The 24,397-nt window shown below is 44.1% G+C and overlaps 1 protein-coding gene across 3 annotated transcripts in view; it reads right to left on the bottom strand.

Annotated features, from left to right (window-relative positions):
• Nucleotides 1-24,397, bottom strand: part of LOC141112568 (uncharacterized) — a 171,169-nt gene that overhangs the window by 17,034 nt on the left and 129,738 nt on the right. For all 3 annotated transcript variants that reach the window (XM_073605505.1, XM_073605523.1, XM_073605514.1), the window contains 5 exons: nt 22,489-22,528; nt 22,057-22,108; nt 21,155-21,266; nt 18,030-18,113; nt 15,617-15,740 (listed from right to left, as the gene is read on the bottom strand). In XM_073605505.1, coding sequence (XP_073461606.1) covers nt 15,617-15,740; nt 18,030-18,113; nt 21,155-21,266; nt 22,057-22,108; nt 22,489-22,528 — 412 coding nt within the window. The remainder of the gene's footprint in view (nt 1-15,616; nt 15,741-18,029; nt 18,114-21,154; nt 21,267-22,056; nt 22,109-22,488; nt 22,529-24,397) is intronic.

Here is a 24,397-nt window from a genome sequence, read left to right as displayed (position 1 = left end):
CGGACCAAAGAATGCGAAGCAAGTGGTCGTTGAAATAATACTGATATGGCTGAGAGCTGGCCCTTGATAGTACTCAAGGCCAGCTTCATCTCTAACCCCATCTTCAGAAAATCCAGGATTCTACCTATGACATACTTTCTGGGATGCCAACCTCTGGATTCACACCAGGAAACATATGCCTTCCAGACTCTATAATATATGACTCTGGAGGCCGGCTTTCTTGCATTAATCAAGGTAGACACCACTGAACCTGACAACCCACGTCTCTTTAGAATGTGGGTCTCAATAGCCAAACCGTTAAATTTAGCGTTTGTAAAGTAGGATGGAATACCGAACCCTGCGCGAGCAGGTCTGGACGTGGTGCCCCCATGCCTTCTGGCGAGAGACTTATCTCTGTCCAGGTGAGGGATATCATAAAAGAAAAATCCCCCTTTCCTACCTGAGACCAGGGCTGGAGGAAGCGTACAGCTTGTCTGACACAGAACGGAAAAAATCAGCATGGAATAGGTAAGTGCTCTTGACAACCCCCAGTGGCGACCTTAGGCATGACAAACATTTACTTAAAAGGAGAAAACCATAAGAAATAGAAAATTCCTTAGGAAACTCCACTTACCTTACCACTTACCTAAAGTAGGATGGAATACTGGACCCTGCGAGAGCAGGTCTGGACGTGGTGGTAGGGTCCACGGGTCCCCTACCGCTATCCTTATGATCTCTGAATACCAAGATCTTCTGGGCCACAAGGATCACCGACTTCCCTTCCTGCCTGATCCTGCGAAGAAGCCGTGAAAGCAGCAGAATAGGAGGGAATGTATAAATTAGAGAGAACCAATCCCACGGGGTCACCAATGCATCTGTTCCGTATGAGAGTGGATCCCGTGTTCTTGACACAAAATTTCTATCTTGTTGTTGAACCTGGATGCAAACAGATCTATGTCCGGGATCCCCCATCTTTGGCATATAGCCCGGAAGATGTCGGGGTGAAGGGACCATTCTTTCGGGAACAACTGCTGGCGACTCAAGTAGTCCGCCTGCCAATTCTCTATTCCTGGAATGAAGCCTGCTGGCTAGTTGACTGTGGTGACCATACTTTGGTTTAAGCGGGCGACTAGTCTATCAAGAAAAGATCATCTAGGTAAGCCATGATCGTTATACCTTGGGCCCTTAACCTGGCTAGAGAAGGAGCCAGGACCTTTGTAAACACCCGAGGTGCAGTAGCTAGACCGAAAGGCAAAACCACAAATTGAAAATGAAGTTTTTCCACTTTGAAACGCAGATATCTGATGAGCGGGGAAAATAGGCACATGTAGATATGCGTCATTGATGTCGATTTACGCCAGAAGTTCTCCTCCTTGTAGGCTGGAGACTACTGATAGAATTGATTCCATGCGAAAAGAGTGAACATTCAGAAACCGATTTAGGTCTCTGAGATCCAAAATGGGTCTGACATCCCCATTTGGTTTTGGCACCGTGAAAAGTTTTGAATAAAACCCCAACCCCTGCTCTTTCATGGGAACCACCCTGATCACCTCTTGTGACAGGAGTCGATCTAACGCTTGAAAGAGAGACTTCCTTCTCTCTGGATCTTTGGGGACATTTGATCTGAGAAAACGAGGAGACGGGAACTCTCGGAACTCCAGCTTGTAGCCTAGAGTTACTGTGGAGACCACCCATCTGTCTCGAAACTCCTCCTGCCAAACCCCTGAGAACTGTAGAAGTCTCTTCATAAGGAGGCCTTAGAATTCTTTGAAGGTTTTCTCCCCCAGGATTTCTTCTGTCCCTGGAGTTGACCTTGAGCTTTACCTCTTGAACCTGATGGCGGAGGCCGTCGCGACTGCCTGGAGACTGATGCCCCTGGCACTGGAGAAAGAGCCTGCTTTAAGGAGGAACGTTTACTCCTTTTCTTAACTGGCAAAAGGGTACTTTTCCCATTTGATATCCTCTGGATATATTTGTCCAACTTGTCCCCAAACAGCCTTTCACCACGGAAAGGAAACCTAGCCAGAAGCTTCTTGCATGGTGTTTTGGCTGACCAATTTTTCAACCATAAGATTCTACGCATATGTATTAACCCAAGCACAAAACGCAAGGTCTAAAGAATAGAATCCCTGATTGTGTCAATTGCAAAACACAAAGCCCCTGGTAGCTCAGCTAACTCCTGGGCCTGCTGTTCAGGGAAAACCTTGAGCACCTGTTTTAAGTGATCTTTCAAGGATTGACACAGCCCCATTGTGGGTTGAGCCGCTGAAGCTGCCAAATAAAAATAGTTTTTTTAACAGGATTTCCAACTTCTTATAAGTTGGATCCCTAAGAATTTGAGCATTGTCAACCGGACAAGCCAAATTTTTAATTACAGAGGATATAGCAGCGTCAATTCCATGCATTAAAAGGGGGATCACATGCATTAAAAGGGGGATCAACTCCAGAGATAAAACAATAATTCTCCCGCTCTACAAGACTCTGGTCCGGCCGCACCTGGAGTATGCTGTCCAGTTCTGGGCACCAGTCCTCAGGAGGGATGTACTGGAAATGGAGCGAGTACAAAGAAGGGCAACAAAGTTAATAAAGGGTCTGGAGGATCTTAGTTATGAGGAAAGGTTGCGAGCACTGAACTTATTCTCTCTGGAGAAGAGACGCTTGAGAGGGGATATGATTTCAATTTACAAATACTGTACTGGTGACCCCACAATAGGGATAAAACTTTTTCGCAGAAGAGAGTTTAATAAGACTCGTGGCCACTCATTACAATTAGAAGAAAAGAGGTTTAACCTTAAACTACGTAGAGGGTTCTTTACTGTAAGAGCGGCAAGGATGTGGAATTCCCTTCCACAGGCGGTGGTCTCAGCGGGGAGCATTGAAAGCTTCAAGAAACTATTAGATAATCACCTGAATGACCGCAACATACAGGGATATGTAATGAAATACTGACACATAATCACACACATAGGTTGGACTTTATGGACTTGTGTCTTTTTTCAACCTCACCTACTATGTAACTATGTAATTGCTGGTATACCCCACAACTTTGTAAATTTTTTCTCCATAGGATAAAGTGTTGAGAACTTTTTAGGAGGAAAAAAAAGGAAAATTTATTATCAAATACTTACCGTAATTTTCCTTTCCTGATGGACTCCATGGCAGCCTACGTGTGGGTTAACCCCACCTCTCTCCAATGCTATAGGACCCCATTCCCATAAATGAGTACTCACCACTAGCTACTGCATTCCGTAACTAGCCTACTCTTTGACCAATGGGTGGGAACTCCGTCTGCCATGGAGTCCATCAGGAAAGGAAAATTACGGTAAGTATTTGATAATAAATTTTCCTTTTTCCTGACAGACTCCATGGCAGCCTACGTGTGGGAAATAACTAGCCAACCACACGGGTGGGTATGCTGAACAAAACATAATTTTAATTTGCCCTATCAGCCGATAGGATTTTCAACCCAAAGTTTACAGAGGACAGTGAAGCAGGCTCTATACAGTAATGTGACATAAATGTATTAATAGAAGCCCATGAGGCTGCTTTGCAAATGGTGTCTGGAGCCACATGTCGGGCCACCGCCCACGAAGCTGCCATTCCCCTGGTGGAATGGGCTGTCACCGCCTTTGGAGGAGCCAAGCCCTTAGCCCTGTATGCTTGCTGTATGGTCTGTACGACCCCGACTGCGAGTGTCCTGGTTGAGGCTTTCTTCCCTATATTGCTGCCCGAGTGAAGGACAAAGAGATGATTAGAACATCTAAAGGGAGAAGTAACTTTGAGATATTCCTTTATAGCTTCTCCTACATCCAGAGGGTGAGTTTCAGTGGACCCCGGGGACCTGAATGTAGGCAAGACGATCTCCAGATTGACGTGGAATACTGAAGACACTTTCAGGTTGGAACCCAGCATAGGGATGAGAACTACACGGTCCGGGAAAAACGTCAAAAAGGGTTTTTCATGATCCAGTGATCCGATCTCAGAGACCCTTTCGGCTGAAGTAATGGCTACTAAGAAGGCAACTCTTGTTGAAAAGTCCTTGATGGAGAGCGGGGAGGGCCCCGTAGTGCTAAGTCCAGAGATTGAGTCAAGGACAAGTGGAAGGTCCCATTTGGGAAACCTAGATTTCCTTTGGGGCTTGAGCCTTGATGCACCGCGAAAAAATTGCCTAACCAAAGGATGAACTGCCCACAAAGTACCGGAGAAGGCCGATAATGCAGAAACTTGGACTCTAATAGGGCGTACACACGGTCGGACTTTGTTCGGAGATTCCGACAACAAAATCCTAGGATTTTTTCCGACTGATGTTGGCTCAAACTTGTTTTGTCTACACACAGTGGCACAAAGTTGTCGGAAAATCCGATCGTTCTAAACGCGGTGACGTAGAACACGTAGGTCGGGACTATAAACGGGGGAGTGGCCAATAGCTTTCATCTCTTTATTTATTCTGAGCATGCGTGGCACTTTGTGCGTCAGATTTGTGTACACACGATCGGAATTCCCGACAATGGATTTTGTTGTCGGAAAATTTTATCTCCTGCTCTCCAACTTTGTGTGTCGGAAAATCCGATGGAAAATGTCCGATGGAGCCCACACACGGTCGGAATTTCCGACAACACGCTCCGATCGGACATTTTCCATCGGAAAATCCGACCGTGTGTACGGGGCATTAGAGAGCTGATAGATAAAGGTAAATCTAGGCCTGTTTGAAGGAAGCTGAGAACATCTTGGACTTTTGGATGGCTAAAAGACCTGCCCTGAGGAAAGCAAAATTCCACGAATTTGGACCAGATTCTTCCATAGACCTTATTTGTGCTAGATCTTCTTGAACTCATGAGAGTGGAGATCACTTCTGAGGCACAGCCCAGGGATTCTAGCCTCTCCCTCTCAAGAACCAGACCATCAGTCTCAGCACTGCCGGACAAGGGTGCAGGACTAACCCCTGAGAAAGAAGGTCCGGCCTGAGAGGGAGAGGCACTGGGTCCCGACAGCTGAGTTGGACAAGGAGAGGGAACCAAGGCCTGTTCGGCCAATAGGGAGCTATTGTCACCACTTCGACTGCTTCCGCTCGGAGCCTCTGCAGGAATCTCAGCATAACTGGCAGTGGCGGAAAGGCATACGCCCTCTTAAACCTCCACTGATCCGTCAGGGCGTCCGTCCCGAAGGCCTGACTGCAGAGGCCCCTGGTCTAAAACTTCTTCAGCTTGCAATTGCAGGGGGAAGCAAACAGATCTACTTCGGGATCGGTCTTCAGTGACAAAATCCACCTGAACATCTCTACATGAAGAGACCACTCGTTGTTGTCCAACTTGGTTCGTGATAGGAAGTCTGCTTGAATGTTTTGGACCCCTGGGACGAAGACTGCTGAGATGTTGGAAAGGTTCTTCTGTGCCCACGATAGAATAGGCTCGACTTCCTGAAGGAGAGTGGGACTCCGAGTACCCCCTTGCCTCTTCACATACGAGACCGCCGTGGTGTTGTCCATTCTTAACAACACTGACTCCCCTATCAGGAGACGAGAGAAGGACTGTAGGGCACACCAGAGCGCTCGAAGTTCCAAGACGTTCGACCCTGGGTTGGGGAGGCATGTGTCCCATTTGCCCTGAGCAAGGTTCGCACCGCAAAGGGCTTCCCAACCGGTACCGCTGGCATCAGTCGTGACTGTCACCCAAGAGATGGGAGCGATGGAGTGGCAAGTGAGGAGGTTCTTGCGCTGAAGCCACCAGAAGAGGCTGTTCCTCATTGTAGATGTTATGCTGATGACTTGATTCTTGTCCCATGACTTCCATTGTCATAAGAGACCTAACTGGAAGGGACGTAATCTCCACAAGGCCCATTTGACCATGGGAGTCGTGGAAACCATCATGCCGACAATTTTCAGGCACTGGGAGGCTTTCAGTCGCCGGGCATGTAGGGCCCGAGAAACTCTGTCCCGAACCGTCGGAATTTTTTGTAGTGGAAGGGAGATAGTGTTTGCCACTGTGTCGAACTGAGCTCCCAGATATATTAAACATTGGACAGCTGGACATGGTGGAGATCACTTGTTCCCGGTGGGCCAGCAACTGCTCCCTGTTTTGGGACAATACCAACAGGTCGTCGAGGTAGTGGTAAAGAGGTACCCCTTTTGATCTTATGAGTGCCACCGTAGCTAGAAGAACCTTTGAAAAGACCCGGGGGGACGTTGTCAGCCCGAAGGGGAGGCAGATAAATTGATCTGGCCCGACTTGGAAACGGAGGTATTTGTGAAACTCCTTTTCCACTGGGACGTGGAAATAAGCGTCCTTCAGGTCGATCAAGATCATCCAGTCGCCTGGCTGTATGGCTCTCTGAATGGTCGACAGGGTTTCCATTTTGAATCTTCCGTTTTCTATAAATTTGTTGAGATTGGTGAGGTCTATGACTGGGCGCCAGGCACCACCCTTTTTTTGAACTAGAAAGAGAGGGGAGTATATCCCCTGGAACCATTCGTCCTTTGGGACGTGTACCACTGCTCCTTGAGTTTTCAGAAGGTCCACATAGGACAGCAATATCTGTCTCTGTTCCTCTGCATGAGGAAGAAGAGTGGAGACGAATCTGGGGAGAGGCGTACTGGAAAAGACCCATCTGTGGCCTGACAAGACTGTCCTTATGACCCAGAAGTCTGAGATCGAGGCCACCCAGACGTGCCGGAAGAGGAGCAGACGAGCCCCCACCCAGCCCGCCTGGGCGGGCGCAATCTCAAAAAGACTTGGCCTGGTCACGACCACTGGATGTCTGGCTTTTGACAGGTTTACGGAAAGATGCCTGCCCCCTGCTCCAATTCTTCCTGAAGTCCCGGCCAGGCTTGTAAGAGCGTGCTTCTCTGGAGCGCTCCGGGCTACGTCTTCTGAACTGGGGTTTCTTCCGGCCCAGCATGCGCCTGTCTTGGGGAAGGAAGCCTGACTTACCACCTGTGGCCCGCGTTATGGCATCGTCAAGCTTACTGCCAAACAGTGAGGACCCCTCGAAAGGGATTTTACACCATGCTTGCTTGGAAACCGGGTCGGCAAGCCAAGGGCGCAACCATAGGGCTCTTTTGGCCGTGACTGAAGACGATCCAGTAGGCGGATCAGATCAATAGACGCCTTCCCCAGGAAGACCGCTGCCAGCTTCAGCTCTGCGGCTGCCAGTTCCTCCGACACACCCCTGAGGAAGGACTCCACGTTCTCCGTCCAGGCTTCCATGGCTTTAGACATGGCCGCTAGGGCCAGGGCCGGTTTACAGGCCATACTGGCGAGCCCATGAATTCTTTTTAGATCCAGATCTATCTTCCTCTCGAGCCCATCCTTGAAAGACACTGCGTCTTCCAGAGGAAGAGTCACGTGTTTGGCCAGACGCATAAGAGCTGCGTCCACAAGGGGAGTGTTCTCCTGACTCTTCACTTCTTCCGACTTGAAGGGGTACAATCTGGAGGTTTTATTTGACATGGAGGACTTCTTCTCCGTTTTACTCCATTCTTCATCAATGATGTCCTTTAGTTCCGGAAGGAGCGGAAAGTTTGAGCGCTCTTTCCCCAGATGTTTAAAGAATTTTTTCTGTTTAGCTGGGGGAGTGGAAGGATCCTCCCACTTCACAGCTTCCTTGATCGCCTCGATTAATGGAGAGACCATAGCGAAATCAAAGCCTCCGATGTCCTCTTCGTTAACGGATTCGTCGTCTGAAGAGTCAAGAGAGGCAACATAGGGCTGGGAAGTGCCCGGATCATCACGGGCCTCATCAGCCGGCGGGTGAGACAAGGTAGTGGACTGGCTCATTGTGCGAGGTGTGTCCCTATCCATCAGGGATTGATGCACCACACGTTTCACAAGAGACTCTAAACGCTGGTTTTCTGTCTCCTTTTCCCAACTGCGCGGGCAAAGCAACGGTCACACAAGGACTTGCCCTCCGGGACTCGTGTCCTACATCCCCAGCAGGCTTTGTGATCAGAGCGGCTGTCATGGCGGTGGGAGCGGTGTCTGGAGGAGGAACGGGAATGTCTCCTTTGGTAGGATCCGGATTGGGAGTCTCGTCTGGATCTGGATGATGAGTGATATTGTGGCTTGGCAAGGTCACTGACATTCTGGACCGCGATTATCGGGTCCGACCTGGAAGGGCTGGAGAAAAAACAAAAGGGGGAGGGGGAAAGGCAAGACATAGTATCAGAACCGCAACACTTGCGCCCGTATCTCATCCCCTCCCCTCACGAGCACATACCTTGTGCGTGAGGGCTGGCCACTTAAAGGCGGTGACTTGTCCATGACCTTGGACGAGGAACGTCAGGTAAAGCAGTCTGCAGAAAAATGGCCTAAAAAAGCCAAGGCACCAAATGAGGAGGTTTCAAACTCTTCTCTTTAATGATACACAAATGCACATGTCTATACGTCTCTTAACGTAAATACTATGCCAAGGCAAAGGATCTCTTCCCACATATATATATGTATATTCATATTATTTCCCCCTTTTTTTTTTTTTAAACAAAAAATAAATACTGTCTCCTCTTTTTTTTTTTAAATTTTACTAGAAAAAATAATTAGTCCTAAAACCCAATTGTTTTTTTTTTTTTTTTGAAACAAGTGCAGGAATATACGACTTTTAGGCCACTCACCTGGAGACCAAGAAACCACAGCAGGGAACCGACTCCTCCTTTCCCTGCCAAGGGAAATCCCATTGTATCAGGGCTGGAGGGCGGATTTAAATTCCCCGCCCGTGACGTCATTGCCTCTCATTGCGCACGCGCAATAGGACGGCGCCACACGGCGCCTGCGCAGCCGACGATCAAATCGCCGTACTGCGCATGCGCGAGCCAGGCCTCGCTCTCGAGGCGGCTACAGCGCAGGCGCCAGCAGTGGAGACGGCCGCAACCCGGAAGTGCCGTGGCAGGTTGGAATGCACAAGCATTCCAGCCGCCATGAGGGGAAAATAAATACACTGTTCTGAGGAACGGGAGAAACGCAGGCACACCAACAACATAGAGAAACTGCCATGGAGAAAGAGATGAGGACACCACAGACCTTGCCAGCCGTTGATGCGTCCGTCCGTCGGGCATACAGAGGCGACCACCCATCCACCAAGGGGAAATACTCAAGCCTCTTAAAGCTACTCGCCCGCCCATGGCTGGGCTCTGAGCTGCACCACACAAAAGGTATGCCAAATCCTGGATCCATCCAATCCTGACGCGAACAGCATGAAAAGGTTCATAGGAGGAGGACAAAAAAGGAACGCAGTAGCTAGTGGTGAGTACTCATTTATGAGAATGGGGTCCTATAGCATTGGAGAGGAGGCGGGGTTAACCCACACGTAGGCTGCCATGGAGTCTGTCAGGAAAATTGCTTATCTGGGTGATCCCACCCAGAATACACAAGCTCTTCCAACAATGAATGGACAGGAAAAGCATACAAAGCCTGAGCAGGTTTTAGTGAACCCAAACAAGAAGCCGACTCAGTTAAGGGTAGTTTAAATGTGGAACGGACCATTTCAGTTAGGAGTTGCACCCGCAATTTCTCAGCTTGTGAAGCCGAAGAAGGTCCTTCCCCACCTGAATCCTCAGAAGAGGAGTCATCAGACTCTTTGCGGTCCCCTGAGGAGAAATCATTTTCCCCCTGCCCCTGTTCCTCTACTTGAGGGTCCTGGGTGGCAGAAGGGGACCTCATGCGATTTCTTCCACCTTGTGAAGATGCAATTAAAGTTGCCAATCTTTCCTCTAATGCAACTCTATGGCTGAGGAAAAATTCTGCTTAGTCATATATTCAGGGGCTAAAATGTCGGAAGCAGTAGCAACCCCTGACAACCCCAATGGCTCATACTGACCAGCCTCCCTAAGTTTTCCGCTGATATTAACAACTCAGCCTGATGCTAAGTAAATGTGTCCTGGAATGCCTGTGTCCCCACACTCACATGCCCCCGTCTGCTCTGTGTGCCTCTGTCAGCTAAATGTACCTGTCAAAGGTGTATCTTATAGCTTACAGAGCCCCTGCCTGAAAACGTCAACGCCGCACTAAGGCCCGCCCCCCCGACTTCCTACTGCGCCCCCCCCACTTTAAAAAAAAAAAAAAAAAGCCTGCTTTCTCGCGCGAGCGGGCTCTGATCCCAACCGGATCAGCTACAGGGAGGGCTGGGATGAAAGGAGAGGGGGAGGATGAGGACCGCCTTGCTATGGCAGTGACGGCGGGAGTGGTGCGGCATACCACCGACTGATCTGTGCCCCCATGCCTTCTGGCAAGAGACTTATCTCTGTCCAGGTGGGGGATATCCTGAAAGAAAAATCCCCCCTTTCCTAACTGAGACCAGGGCTGGAGGAAACGTACAGCTTGTCTGACACAGAACGGGAAAAATCAGCATGGAATAGGTAAGTGCTCTTGACAGCCCCCCAGTGGCGACCTTAGACATGACAAACATTTACTTAAAGGAGAAAACCATAAGAAATAGAAAATTCCTTAGGAATCTCCACTTACCTTATCCAGCTGCAAGGTTCTGTGGTAAACCAAACAGACCCAATCTTCACCTACTCACGGTGGGCTCCGTTAACAAACCTTCAGGAACTGGGGCCCGTTTTTATCCACACCCTGAACCCATAAAGCACCCACGCCAGGAAACTTTATGGCTAAAAATACCAAAGCACTAGATCCCGGGGTCCAGCTCTCTAAAGAGAGAAGGGTACGGGTAAAACCTTGTTTCTTCCGACACGAGGCCCGGGTACCAATCAATTCGACCTAAAAAGACACTTTGAATGGATCCAGGTGTATGGCCTGCCGCAGCAAGGAATACTCCAGTGGAGCTCAGCACAGCACATCTTTACTCATGAACAACACCTAAGACAGTGGTGAAAAAACTGAGGTACTCCTGGTAAGGGGAGGGGTTATATAGGGAGTCAAATTTCCTGTCTAGGGTGTGCCAGTGTCCATCACTTAAAGGTGCCTATATAACCCATATAGTAACTACTATGGCTCTGTGTCCCGTGATGTACGATTAAGAAACATCTGTTCACTTATCTCCCCTCCAGTGAATGAAAAAGGAATCAGTGTGTATTATGTCGCTTCCTGGATTAACTGTCACTTTCCCCAGCTGCTGTGATCGCCCCACATGTGCTCTGTTAGCTTCAGTGGAAGACGGGAGAGACATCATGGGTCTAATATACCCCTGATATCTCAACAGAACTTGACATTACAGTATGCTATCACACAGGGGGCTTATGATCCCCCATGTGAAAGCAATAAAGTTAATTTTAAAAGAGAACTAAAAAATAAATAAATAAAGTAACTAATAACAAAACACAAAAAAGAAAATATATGCATGTAGTAGGTGTGCCTAGATATAAAAATGAAAATTGCGCTACACATGTTAAAGCGGATCTTCACCCTCTCAATAAAGTTTCCTCCTCTCCACAAATAACACTGTCTTTTTTTATTTCCTTTTTCTTTTTTAATGTGAAGTGCCTAGCCCCGCCCCCACCCACATCACTCACCTAGGTGAATGACCTGCACAGTGCTCGCTGTACCTCCCGGGATATGCAAGTCACCCATCCCAGAAAGCAGTCCTTCATTCACAAAGGAGGGGGCGGGGGGGGTTTGGAGCAGCTAAGGGACGTGACATCGGGAGGCCCGCCGACTGAACCTGGATGATGATGACCTCACAAACAACATGGCAGCACGTGACTGAGCGGTGGCAGAAGACAAGAGGATCTCAGCAGGACAACGCTGCGTGATTATCTGAACTTTGCAGAACACACCACGAGGTAAACAGGGATAAAACAGGGATAAAAAAAATGAGGGGAGGCTTTTAAAGTGACACTAAAGCCTGCTGAAGGCTGATATTACAGAGCTGCTGTAGACTCTGGAAAGATTATGACAATGTTGGGATTCACCCAGATGCCTTACAGGCAGCTGGCTCACTCTCTCAACACATTGCTGAGAGCCTGAGCCAGCCGCTCCCACCCCTTCTCCTGCACAGCGCTCCAGCGAGTGCTGGAGGGGCAGAGCAGACAGCTGTGACTATAGTCACTGCTCTATGCTCATAGCAGACCCAAGAACTGAGCAATCAGTGGTCACGTAATTGCTCAGTTCTCTAGTTTAGAGCTGGCAGTGGAACAGCTAGCAGCATCGGAAGCTGTTCCACTGCTGCAGCAAGTAGGCAAGTACATGACTATTGGTGTGTGAGGAGAGAAGGGCTAAAAAGGATAACAGATGAGTGACTCAAATCTAGAGTAAGGCTGAAGAGGACAGTTAAAGCCAAACTCCAGGAAAAAAATAAATATAAATAGTGCATTATGCATCAATTACTCCTCAGACCTGATTCCAAACACCTCTTCCTAAGCCATTCTGCAGTGTAATGTATCAAAGTCAGAGTTTCCTCTATGAGCAAAATGAATATCCTGCCCCGAGGACCAGACATTGTTCCCTGCTCATCATCTTCTTGGGCACTAGCCCCCTTACTGCTCCCATGAGTTTTCCTGCCTTTGGAACCTATAAAAGAGCCACTGAAAATCTGCTTTTACCAATATGGGGTGACCCTAAAAAGTAAAGAGAAAAAGAAAGAAGGACCATGTGACTGTGACGTCAGTTAAAGCAGAACTAAAATCTTAAAGGAGAAGTAGTTCCAAAGCTCTTTTGGCTATATATCTCCTGTGGTTCACATGAGTGCACTTAGTTCTGCTGTTGGCTGATGTCACAGAACCTATTTATATCTGAATCAAGCAAGATAATTGAACACATGGCTTCTAAAAACCACCTGAAATGAAATTGTAAGTGCATTTTGGCTCTGCACGTTCTACTCCCAAGCTATCCTCATCATGTCTCTATGGCAAACACACTATGGCCCAACCAAAGACCATAACTTGACTGCCACTGCACCCTATAAAAGTGCCCAGTGTCTGTGTGAGGAGGGCCCTACAAGCCTCAGAGTACAAAGCTGCAGTGTGCGATGGAGTCAGGGCCTGTAAACTCCGTTTGTCATTGGATATATATATATATATATTTTTAAATCTATGTTTGATAAAAAAATGATTTGGGGCTTCTGAGTAGTGCCTATGAACTTTATATTATAAAAAAATTGTAGCTGGAGCCCAAAATGATCGCATTTCCCTGCATTGGACAGAATTGGGAATTCCAGTGGAAACTCCTCTACATTGGAACCCCTGAGAAATGTAAGACGCAAGCCTGTATATCAATTTAGGAGTATCCATGTGAAACTAAAACATCAGCACTGGGTGGAAATGGCCTTTGACTGTACAAAACAAAAATGTACTATATACCCTGTTTCCCCGAAAATAAGACCTAGCGTGATTGTCGGTGATGGCTGCAATATAAGCCCTACCCCCCAAATAAGGCCTACCCTGTTTCCCCGAAAATAAGCCCTACCCTGAAAAGAAGACCTACAAGGACTTTAACTAGGGCTTATTTGGGGGGTAGGGCTTATATTGCAGCCATCACTGACAATCACGCTAGGTCTTATTTTCGGGGAAACAGGGTAATGTTAATGTCAAAGCTGGCAATATTTTTATTTTAAAATCATGGCTGGTGATTTCTTTTTTTGGGGGGGGGGTGGGGGCGGTAAACAACCACCCATCTATCCCCCACACCCCCTGAGCGGCACTCACCCCCTGCTGTTTGCACTTACCCCATCAGTGATGGCGGCCGGTGGCAGGCAGCATGGTGCAGCTGCTCCATTTCCTCTCCTTCATGGTGGCTTCCAGCTCCTCCCCTTCTCCTCCTAGGCATCCAATAGGATCACCTGTCCTTTCAGCCAATCGGGTGACTCAGTGTTACAACAGCAAATATTCATTCGCTGTTGTAACACACCTGGGTGGGATCGGAGCGCACACTCTGCGACCCGAGCCCACCCTATATTGAAGGCTATTAGAGCCTCTGGCTCTAATCGGTGCGCTCGTGTGCCCTTAATGGGCAGGCCACCCCTGACCATGACATTTAAGTGTTATCCAGGTATGTCAAACTTGCAAATAAGATAAATATACAGTGGGGATCGAAAGTTTGGGCACCCCAGGTAAAAATGTGTATTAATGTGCATAACAAAGCCAAGGAAAGATGGAAAAATCTCCAAATGGCATCAAATTACATATTAGACATTCTTATAATATGTCAAAAAAAGTTAGATTTTATTTCCATCATTTACACTTTCAAAATTACAGAAAACAAAAAAATGGCGTCTGCAAAAGTTTGGGCACCCTGCAGACTTTATAGCATGCACTGCCCCCTTTGCAAAGCTGAGACCTGCCAGTGTCATGGATTGTGCTCAATCATCGTCTGGGAAGACCAGGTGATGTCAATCTCAAAGGTTTTAAATGGCCAGACTCATCTGACCTTGCCCCAACAATCAGCACCATGGGTTCTTCTAAGCAGTTGTCTAGAAAACTGAAAATAGCTGGAGAAGGCTATAAGAAGATAGCAAAGTGTTTTCAGATGTCAATATCCTCTGTTCGGAATGTAATTAAGAAATGGCAGTCATCAGGAACAGTGGAAGTTAAAGCAAGATCTGGAAGACCAAGAAAAATATCAGACAGAACAGCTCGCAGGATTGTGAGAAAAGCAATTCAAAACCCACGTTTGACTGCACGGTCCCTCCAGAAAGATCTGGCAGACACTGGAGTTGTGGTACACTATTCCACTATAAAGAGATACTTGTACAATTATGGTCTTCATGGAAGAGTCATCAGAAGAAAACCTCTTCTACGTCCTCACCACAAAAATCAGCGTTTGAACTTTGCAAATGAACATATAGACAAGCCTGAGGCATTTTGGAAACAAGTTCTGTGGACCGATGAGGTTAAAATAGAACTTTTTGGCCAGAATGAGCAAAGGTACGTTTGGAGAAGAAAGGGCACAGAATTTAATGAAAAGAACCTCTGTCCAACTGTTAAGCATGGGGGTGGATCAATCATGCTTTGGAGTTGTATTGCAGCCAGTGGCATAGGGAACATTTCACGAGTAGAAGGAAAAATGGATTCAATAAAATTTCAGCAAATTTTGGATGGTAACTTGATGCCATCTGTGAAAAAGCTGAAGTTAAAGAGAGGATGGCTTCTACAAATGGATAATGATCCTAAACACACCTCAAAATCCACGGGGGATTACATCAAGAGGCGTAAACGGAAAGTTTTGCCATGGCCTTCACAATCTCCTGACCTCAACATTATTGAAAATCTATGGATAGACCTTAAAAGAGCAGTGCGTGACAGACAGCCCAGAAATCTCAAAGAACTGGAAGACTTTTGTAAGGAAGAATGGGCAAAGATACCTCAAACAAGAATTGAAAGACTCCTGGCTGGCTAAAAAAAGCGTTTACAAGCTGTGATACTTGCCAAAGGGGGCAGTACAAGATATTAACTCTGCAGTGTGCCCAAACTTTTGCAGACGTCATTTTTTTGTTTTCTGTAATTTTGAAAGTGTAAATGATGGAAATAAAATCTAACTTTTTTGACATATTATAAGAATGTCTAATCTGTAATTTGATGCCATTTGGAGATTTTTCCATCTTTCCTTGGCTTCGTTATGCACATTAATACACATATTTACCTGGGGTGCCCAAACTTTCGATCTCCACTGTAAGATCACAATTATGGATGCTAATAAGATTAAATTACATATGTTTGATGCACACAGTGGAATTCAAAAATAGTTACAGGGCATACCTAGTGACCAGTTGCTCACTGTCAACTTCTCTCTGCAGTAGATGTTGGAAATATTCTTCTACAACTTGGGCACTAAGTGCTCTCTGCAGATATGGGTAGTATAAAGGATGACGAGCCACAACACCTAAAACAGAAGATAACATCAATAGTACCAACGTATAATCATCTCAAAGTCCTTATGCATTCTAAAATAACAGCTTGAAAATAGGATTTTTCTTTTATTGACTCTTTCCTTTTAGCTACAGTCAGGTCCATAAATATTGGGACATCGACACAATTCTAATCTTTTTGTCTCTATACACCACCACAATGGATTTGAAATGAAAGAAACAAGATGTGCTTTAACTGTAGACTTTCAGCTTTAATTTGAGGGTATTTACATCCAAATCAGGTGAATGCTGTAGGAAGTACAACAGTTTGTATATGTGCCTCCCACTTTTTAAGGGGCCAAAAGTAATGGGACAATTGGCTGCTCAGCTGTTCCATGGCCAGGTGTGTGTTATTCCATCATTATCCCATTTACAAGGAGCAGATAAAAGGTCTAGAGTTCATTTCAAGTGTGCTATTTGCATTTGGAATCTGCTGCTGTCAACTCTCAATATGAGATCCAAAGAGCTGTCACTATCAGTGAAGCAAGCCATCATTAGGCTGAAAAAACATAACAAACCCATCAGAGAAATAGCAAAAACATTAGGTGTGGCCAAATCAACTGTTTGGAACATCCTTAAAAAGAAAGAACGCACCGGTGAGCTCAGCAACACCAAAAGATAACAGTTGGCCAGATCAAGAACACTCTCAAGGAGGTAGGTGTGTGTCAAAGTCAACAATCAAGAGAAGACTTCACCAGAGTGAATACAGAGGGTTCACCACAAGATGTAAACCATTGGTGAGCCTCAAAAACAGGAAGGCCAGATTAGAGTTTGCCAAACAACATCTACAAAAGCCTTCACAGTTCTGGAACAACATCCTATGGACAGATGAGACCAAGATCAACTTGTACCAGAGTGATGGGAAGAGAAGAGTATGGAGAAGGAAAGGAACTGCTCATGATCCAAAGCAATCCACCTCATCAGTGAAGCATGGTGGTGGTAGTGTCATGGTGTGGGCATGTATGGCTGCTAATGGAACTGGTTCTCTTGTATTTATTGATTATATGACTGCTGACAAAGGCAGCAGGATGAATTCCGAAGTGTTTTGGGCAATATTATCTGCTCATATTCAGCAAAATGCTTCAGAACTCATTGGACGGCACTTCACAGTGCAGATGGACAATGACCCGAAGCATACTGCGAAAGCAACCAAAGAGTTTTTTTAAGGGAAAGAAGTGGAATTTTATGCAATGGCCAAGTCAATCACCTGACCTGAATCCGACTGAGCATGCATTTCACTTGCTGAAGACAAAACTGAAGGGAAAATGCCCCAAGAACAAGCAGGGACTGAAGACAGTTGCAGTAGAGGCCTGGCAGAGCATCACCAGGGATGAAACCCAGTGTCTGGTGATGTCTATGCGTTCCAGACTTCAGGCTGTAATTGACTGCAAAGGATAATCTGTCCCAATACTTTTGGGCCCTTAAAAAGTGTGAGGCACATATACAAACTGTTGTAATTCCTACACCGTTCACCTGATTTGGATGTAAATACCCTCAAATTAAGGCTGAATGTCTGCAGTTTCATTTCAAATCCATTGTGGTGGTGTATAGAGCCAAAAAGATTAGAGTTGTGTCGATGTCCCAATTTATGGACCTGACTAACTCTTTAGAGCTTAGAAAGTGGTTTTATTTTAAATGAAAGCATTAAAAACACGAGGGACTATGCAAAACAGCTGTGTTAATACATCGTCATTAAAGTAAAATGCTGGCCAAATGATTCTGGGGTGCACCTGGGACAGGTGCCTCTCTTTTAAAGTGTCCACATATGTCCTGCACTGTGCAGGACAACGCTGTAAAACTGCCCAGTGTTGCAGATCACACTGGGAGAATGGTGGCTAGACTGTCACTGTGACAGCAGCTCCTGATAAACAAAATACAGCACGAGCTGTAAAAGTCACAGCAAAGCTCTAGTGTTCTAAACAGTTACTCTCCCCATGTGAAAGTCCAGTCCTGCTCTTTAGGTATTTATAAATGAAAATTACAGTTGTAGCCTTCATTTATAAAGTAGTGCTGTGTGTAGAGCTTATAAAAATAGGATTTGAGCCCATAAGTTACTCTAAATATTTTTATTAAATACATAATTTTCCAACAGTTTTTTGCTGTTTTTTTTTTTTTTTTTTAATTTGTGTATGTTGAGAATGTTACCTAAATCTCATGAAAACGAGATCCTGCAAAGTGCTGTAGCATAATCTTACAATGTTTGGGCTGCTCAGCACTCACTGTATAGAAATGCATATATAAAAATAGAAAAGACATAAATAAACCTATGTTTGCAGTGTTTCCTTTGTCTCCACTTCTTGTATAAGCCAGCTCCTCTAAGCGATATGAATAAGGCCCACTTGGTAGATCTAAAAAGAAAAGCAACAACATAAAATGTATATCATTAATAATTTATAGTTTAGAGATAACCAGTAATTTCATGTAAAGGGCACCAGTAAATACAGTAAAATTCATGCAGTCTTAAACCATATACTGTATTATACAATAGGACATTCGAAAATTCTGCACTGGCTTAATTCCATTGATGCCAGAAGAAAGGAATTTTACTGTATATTTAATCACACTAAAATGTCTCCAAAATTGTTAAAAATGTAACTAAAGAGCATTTTTAGTGGGCATGTGTTTATAGCTATTACCCTAATGTTATTTCTGATGTGATTTTAACATTACCTATGCCAAATTTCCCCTGTTGTACTACATACATGATTTGTTGACCACCCACTAGGAGCAGATGTGTAATACGTTGCATGCAGCTACTCCTTCCAGCCACATGGAAAATGTCTTGTTTTTACTGAGTCATACCTGACTGAGCGTGGCTATGGGCCGACATTTTTAAATGATGTTCATAAATTTGCTCAGTTGCTCTTGGGCAATTTCTGACCAACTGCCCAAGAGGCAAGTAATATTGCACAGGGGGATTTAGCGACCTGTTGAAAAAACTGCCCTTGCAAACTGGCAGGAACAAGTTTCTGTGAAGCAGCTAGTGCAGCTACAAATTTAAAATGTAATGAGCAACCATGGATGCTCCATGTTAAAATGTGAAGTCCACCCAAAAGTTATATTTCAGTTTATGGTAGATGCTGGAGAGTTAATCCGCCTGTGTCCTATATCTCTCAGGAACTCCTTTGGTGAGATTTCTTAAATTCCTAAGACTGCACACGTGCTGTGACCATTTCAAATTGTGCTAGTCTTTTTTTGGTCCACTGTGGGCTGCTTGGATATAATGTGCATGTGTTAATGCTTCACAAAAGCAGGCCAGGTTTAAAGGGGGCCTTATTTTAAAATATAGAGAAAGCAACAGGCGTTTCAAAAACACAAAGGTAATAGTGAGGGGGCATACCAGAAAAAAAAACACACAAGGAAAAATGTACCTAAAAATTAAAAAAACATTCAAATTTATTGAACATAATATATCAATACTGTATCAATATGGCACAGGCAAACCCCCCACCCACTTGGCGTGTGTCCCCAACATCACACAGGTCTCTCCCCACAGCACACCCAGGAAACCCCCCCACTCTAAATGCCCTGGGCCACCCCTCTCCCAACCATACCCTCCATCACCCTTCTACCCCTACGGGGGTAGAAAGATGAAAGGGGGGGGGGGTACCGTTGGGAGAAGGGTGGCCCAGGGCATTTGGAGTGAGGGGGGGGTTCTGGGTGTGCTGTGGGGAGGAAGGGGGGGGGGGGTCAGGGTGACCTGTGTGATGTTGGGAACATACCTTTAGTGGGTGGGGGGTTTCCCTGTGCCACATTGATACAGTATTGATATACTATATCCAATAAATGTATATATTTTTGGAATTTGTAGCCATGTAGGTGCATTTTTCCTTGTGTGTTTTTTTTGTATAATATTGGAATAATTTTGGAAGCATCTCTCCTCAGTTTGAGGGTACAGGCACCATTTCAAACAACCACTCCCAGGATTCACACAATTTTGGGTTCTTTAGTAGGGAGGGGGCACCCAAAACTCCAAGGAGGGTAAAGGCAAGGTAGTAAATTATGACAGGGAGACCTCATTGTTGAAAAATCCAAGACATAAGAAGTCAGGGCTAAATCAGTCCACCAGGCTCCACCTATAACTAAAATATTCGTTTTGGGTGGCCTCAACAACTTTCTTGCATTCTCTACTTACTGTGGCATTTTCTTCTGCAATTTAAAATAAGCAGTGCTAATGTGGCAGAAAATCAGCACTTTCTGTAGTATCAATCCTTCAACTTTAGGGCCACTTGGAGCTGCTTCCCCCATATTTTGAGAGATCAGTCCTGTCTTTCTGTCAGTATGCACTCACAGCAGTTTTCACTGAAGATCCAGCAAAAACATCAGGAGCAGTGATGATGAAGGGGTCAAGAAAGCAAAGGATCTGACACTCCAGGAAGTGTTGATTTTCTGCCAGATTAGCAGCACTGTATCCCTGCTTAGGCAGCTTGAACTGCAGAAGAGTGCTACTTTAAATATATCCTGCAAGTATGTGTTTATTGAATAGGGCAAAATGTGGCGACAGGGTCTCTTTAAGCTGATCCCTTGAACATGTGTTACTGTTGCTGAAGCAAACAAAAAGACACAATTTCTTCAGTAGAAATAGCAAAAACTTGATATTGCTCCTCAATGGTTTATTTAGATAGTGTACTGCTGTGAATATTAAGAACACTACATTGCAGCTGGTGAAAACAATGACAATTTTAAATGAATTTAACAGTAATTTGCATTTAATTATTTTGTAATGACATTATGATGTGTCTGATAATTAGCTTTTAGGTATCAAAGATAATACTTTTTTTATGGATTATGAGATGATCAGTAGGTCACAAGATGACTAAAAGGTCACCCTTTCATCCAATCTAACTGTAAACTCAGTTAACCCTGGGTTACCTCATTTCAGATTCCACCCTTCAGAGTGACCTGGATACTGCAGTTAATGGCTCAGGGAATGATCTGAACGTCCAGCAGGTCATCTTTTCTTTCCCTGAAGGTCAACCCCACCCAAAAGCCAGGGACTAAAACAAAGCCCCACAATATTGAGAAAAATGTGCTTTAGCATTTCTAGGTTCACTGATCCAGTAACCATGAAGTGATATGGTGAGTGACCAGTATATCACCCTTTGACTTTTAGAAGGTGAAGAGGTTTTACCATTTCTATAATAGCTGGACTGCCTGTGAGACTATTACACTGCCTATCACTTACATCTGTGACTATAGCAAGAAGCGGCAGTACCAAACAGTGACCAGTTATTACTGGTAAAATCACTTCTCTTTTTAAAGGCCCGATTACACAACTAAACGCCCGATTACCCCTAAACTTGCAATAGTTTTAATGGGAAATCGTTATATAACAGATACCATTAAACTCTAAACCTGTGAAAGCATTGATTCCACCTATAAAGCATACCTTTGGGCACTTCTGGTGTTACAGGCTCAACAGAAGAAATATATTCATCCACAGTGAATGAGTGATCGTCTACAAACTGCTCTATATGTTTACCATCCATGAAAATATCAATCTAAAGGGAAAACATTTACAATGTTAGAGGAATATCATTATATGATTATGGGATAATACAAAGTCTACTACCACAGATTCATAGCCTTATACAGAAAAACGACTGCCTTATTTAGTAAGGGCACACTAGCAATCAAGTAGTTGGTGACAACCCGCCAGCAACAGGATTGCTATACAGTTCTAGAACAGGGCAGAGAAGCATTATGTCAATAAAAAAGTCAGGTAAATAACCATTTTCAAAGGATAGTTCAGTATCGGCAGCCAATGTATTTTCTTATTATGACTACTACTACTTGACACATTTCACTGCCAAAATGGGTACACTCTTTAAATTGAACCTTGCAGTCCTTTCCAAAAAAAATTAATAAAAAAATGTAATAAATAAAATAAAGGTAAAACTCACACCCTGGCTTTTGCATAGGTGCCTGTGACATTACTTAGCACTCTGGGATATTGGGAGGATCCCAAATTTTGTGTGATGTACTTTCTGCACAGTGCAATAGAGCATTCTGATGAGATTTGTAATCTTTATTTTCCCAGGATACTGAAGTGAGGTTGAACAAAATCACTCGTACCTAGGCAAGAAAGCTGGAAGCCTGGGTTTAGGATAAGTATTTTTCCTTGTTTTTTAGTCATTTTTTTGTAGGTCTAAGATGGGAGGAAAGGGCTCCCATACAGGTCTTAGCTGCTGTGGACTGCAATGTTTGCTTATCTATAGTACTATAGAAAATGTAGAATGTGCTTCTTCATAAAAAAAAAAAAAAAATGAAAAAAAAAAAATGAAATCCTACCTTGACATCTTTCCTGGGATACAGGAAGAAAAATGGCTTCAAGACAGGGGATCTATACGTATAAATGAGACGGATTTAATAGAAGGCAAATCACTTGGTTAATCAATACAATAATGTATGTCATGACAAAGAGTTTTAATCAGCAGAAAACAAAGCCAAATTCTATTTTAAAACAATTCTTTGTAATTGATTATGAAGACATATTTACACTACAAGGTTCCCGTCATCAACCATGCTGTTTAATTATACAAAGATAAAAGTTTGGATAACAATACTTTGCTATTGGTACTGCCATTGGTCCTGCAAGTGTTTACCAGAACTTTAATTAAAAGGGAAATGCATTTTAAGAACTATCAAGGTATTAATTCCATGGAAAAGGTAGCTATTACATTTAAATCAAAGACATATTAAGCCCCAATGATAGATACTTACACTTTTGGCCGTCCTCCGACAATTGCAGTTAAACCAGGAGCTAATAAATATATAAAAATGTTATCAAGAACTGGTCTAAATATCACATTTTTTGTATTAAACAGAATTATTTCTTAGCATAAAATATTATTTTAAAAAAAAATGTCATCTAGCAATGATTATTTTTTTCTACACTCAAGCTAAATAGCAATAGGCCAAAGAGATTTTTTTTTAAAACAAATTAAATACAGGCTGAAACAACCATTTTATGCATTTAGCATATTTTATTTGTAAAGTATTTGTTACTCAAAGTGCAGCCACTGTTCTGTTTTAGCCTAATTATTAGTAATAAAATCAGTGTCACTTTTATCTGCCCTGCCTAATCTGCCTCATACAATGATCAGTTATAAAAAGGCTAAGTCCTCCTTTTGCAAAAAAATTATAAATCCTTGCATATTGAATAACAATAAAAAATATTCATGTATTATTTTTTGTGTTAGTGCCTTCAAAGCATTGCAACTGCTATCAGAGATTCTATGGATAAGCTCCAGATAGAGTAAAACACATCTGGGCTCGTGGGACAGGTCGATCACCTTGTGCATGCTATATTTCTATAAACATACACAAGGCTTTTAATGGAGAGCAGGATCCTTTCTCTTGTTACTCAAAAGTGGACTTCATGGGGCAGCAGAGGCCTGCACCCAGTGTTGGAGACAGGGCCGTCTTTAAGGCAGGGCAAAAGGGGCAGCTGCCCTGGGCCCTGTCATTGTTGTGGGGCCCAAAGCAGCTACCTCATACTTGCCAACTATCCCAGTTTAAATTCTCTTGTCCCTTGAAGTTTTAGTCCTGTGCTGTGTCCCGATATCTCAGTGTAAAGTGCTGGTACTAATGCTGCCCAGCTCTGCCCTATTGTTCTGTACAGATGATTCACCTGCAGACCTTGTGTTTACATGTAAATAACTGGCATTCATATGTAAATAGCGGCGGCATTACTAAGTAAATAGCTGCGGTCGGCAGCATTGATATGTAAATAAAGGAGGCATTCATATGTATATCATGCTCTCCTGCAGTGAGAAGATGATGTGCTGTAACCTCTAGCAATCAGTGAGCAGTATTACTGTACAGTAATCTCTAGCAACCAATTAACAAGCAGAAATCATTTGCTGTAACCTCTAGCAACTAATCAGTGAGCCGTAATGTGTGCTGTAACCTCTAGCAACCAGTCATTAAGCAGTAATGATATGCTGTAACCGCTGGCAACCAATTGCAATTGCTGCCTGATCTGATACAGTAAACTGATTTTAAGGCTAGCTGCTATTTATTGCATGTCTCAGAGCAGGTAGAGAGTGAAATTGCATGGGGGGGGCCCAAGAAAATTTTTGCCCAATGAATATTAAAGATGGCCCTGGTTGGAGATGCGAACGGGATGTATGCCTGTAGCAGGAGTGAATACCTATCACTGCACAGATTCTGAGGGTGACACAGCATTAAAACCTGCAAAAGATCCAAATGTTTTGCTAATTTATTTTTCAAAATTGGTATTAGATAAACTTTAATTTCTAAATAGTAATGTTTCTAACCAACATAAAAAAATTGCAATTTATTTTGTACTGGTCTGACCAGCAAAGCAATTGCTCCTTTAAGAATGAATATGAATTATTTAACCACTTCAATACCGGGCACTTGACCCCCTTCCTGCCCAGGCCAATTCTCAGCTTTCAGCGCTGTCGCGCTTTGAATGACAATTGCGAGGTCATCCATCACTGTATCCAAACCAAAATTTTTGAATTTTGTTCGCACAAATAGAGCGTTCTTTTGGTGGTATTTGATCACCTCTGGGATTTTTATTTTTTGTTAAACAAATAAAATAATAAAACAAAAATATTGAAAAAAAAAGTTTCTTTGTTTCTGTAATAAAATTTTGTAAATA

The sequence above is a fragment of the Aquarana catesbeiana genome, linkage group LG01, assembly GCF_042186555.1.
Source record: "Aquarana catesbeiana isolate 2022-GZ linkage group LG01, ASM4218655v1, whole genome shotgun sequence".
NCBI lineage: Eukaryota > Metazoa > Chordata > Amphibia > Anura > Ranidae > Aquarana > Aquarana catesbeiana.
The sequence above is the reverse complement of the archived record's forward strand: the minus strand, read 5'-3'. Positions and strand labels throughout refer to the sequence as shown.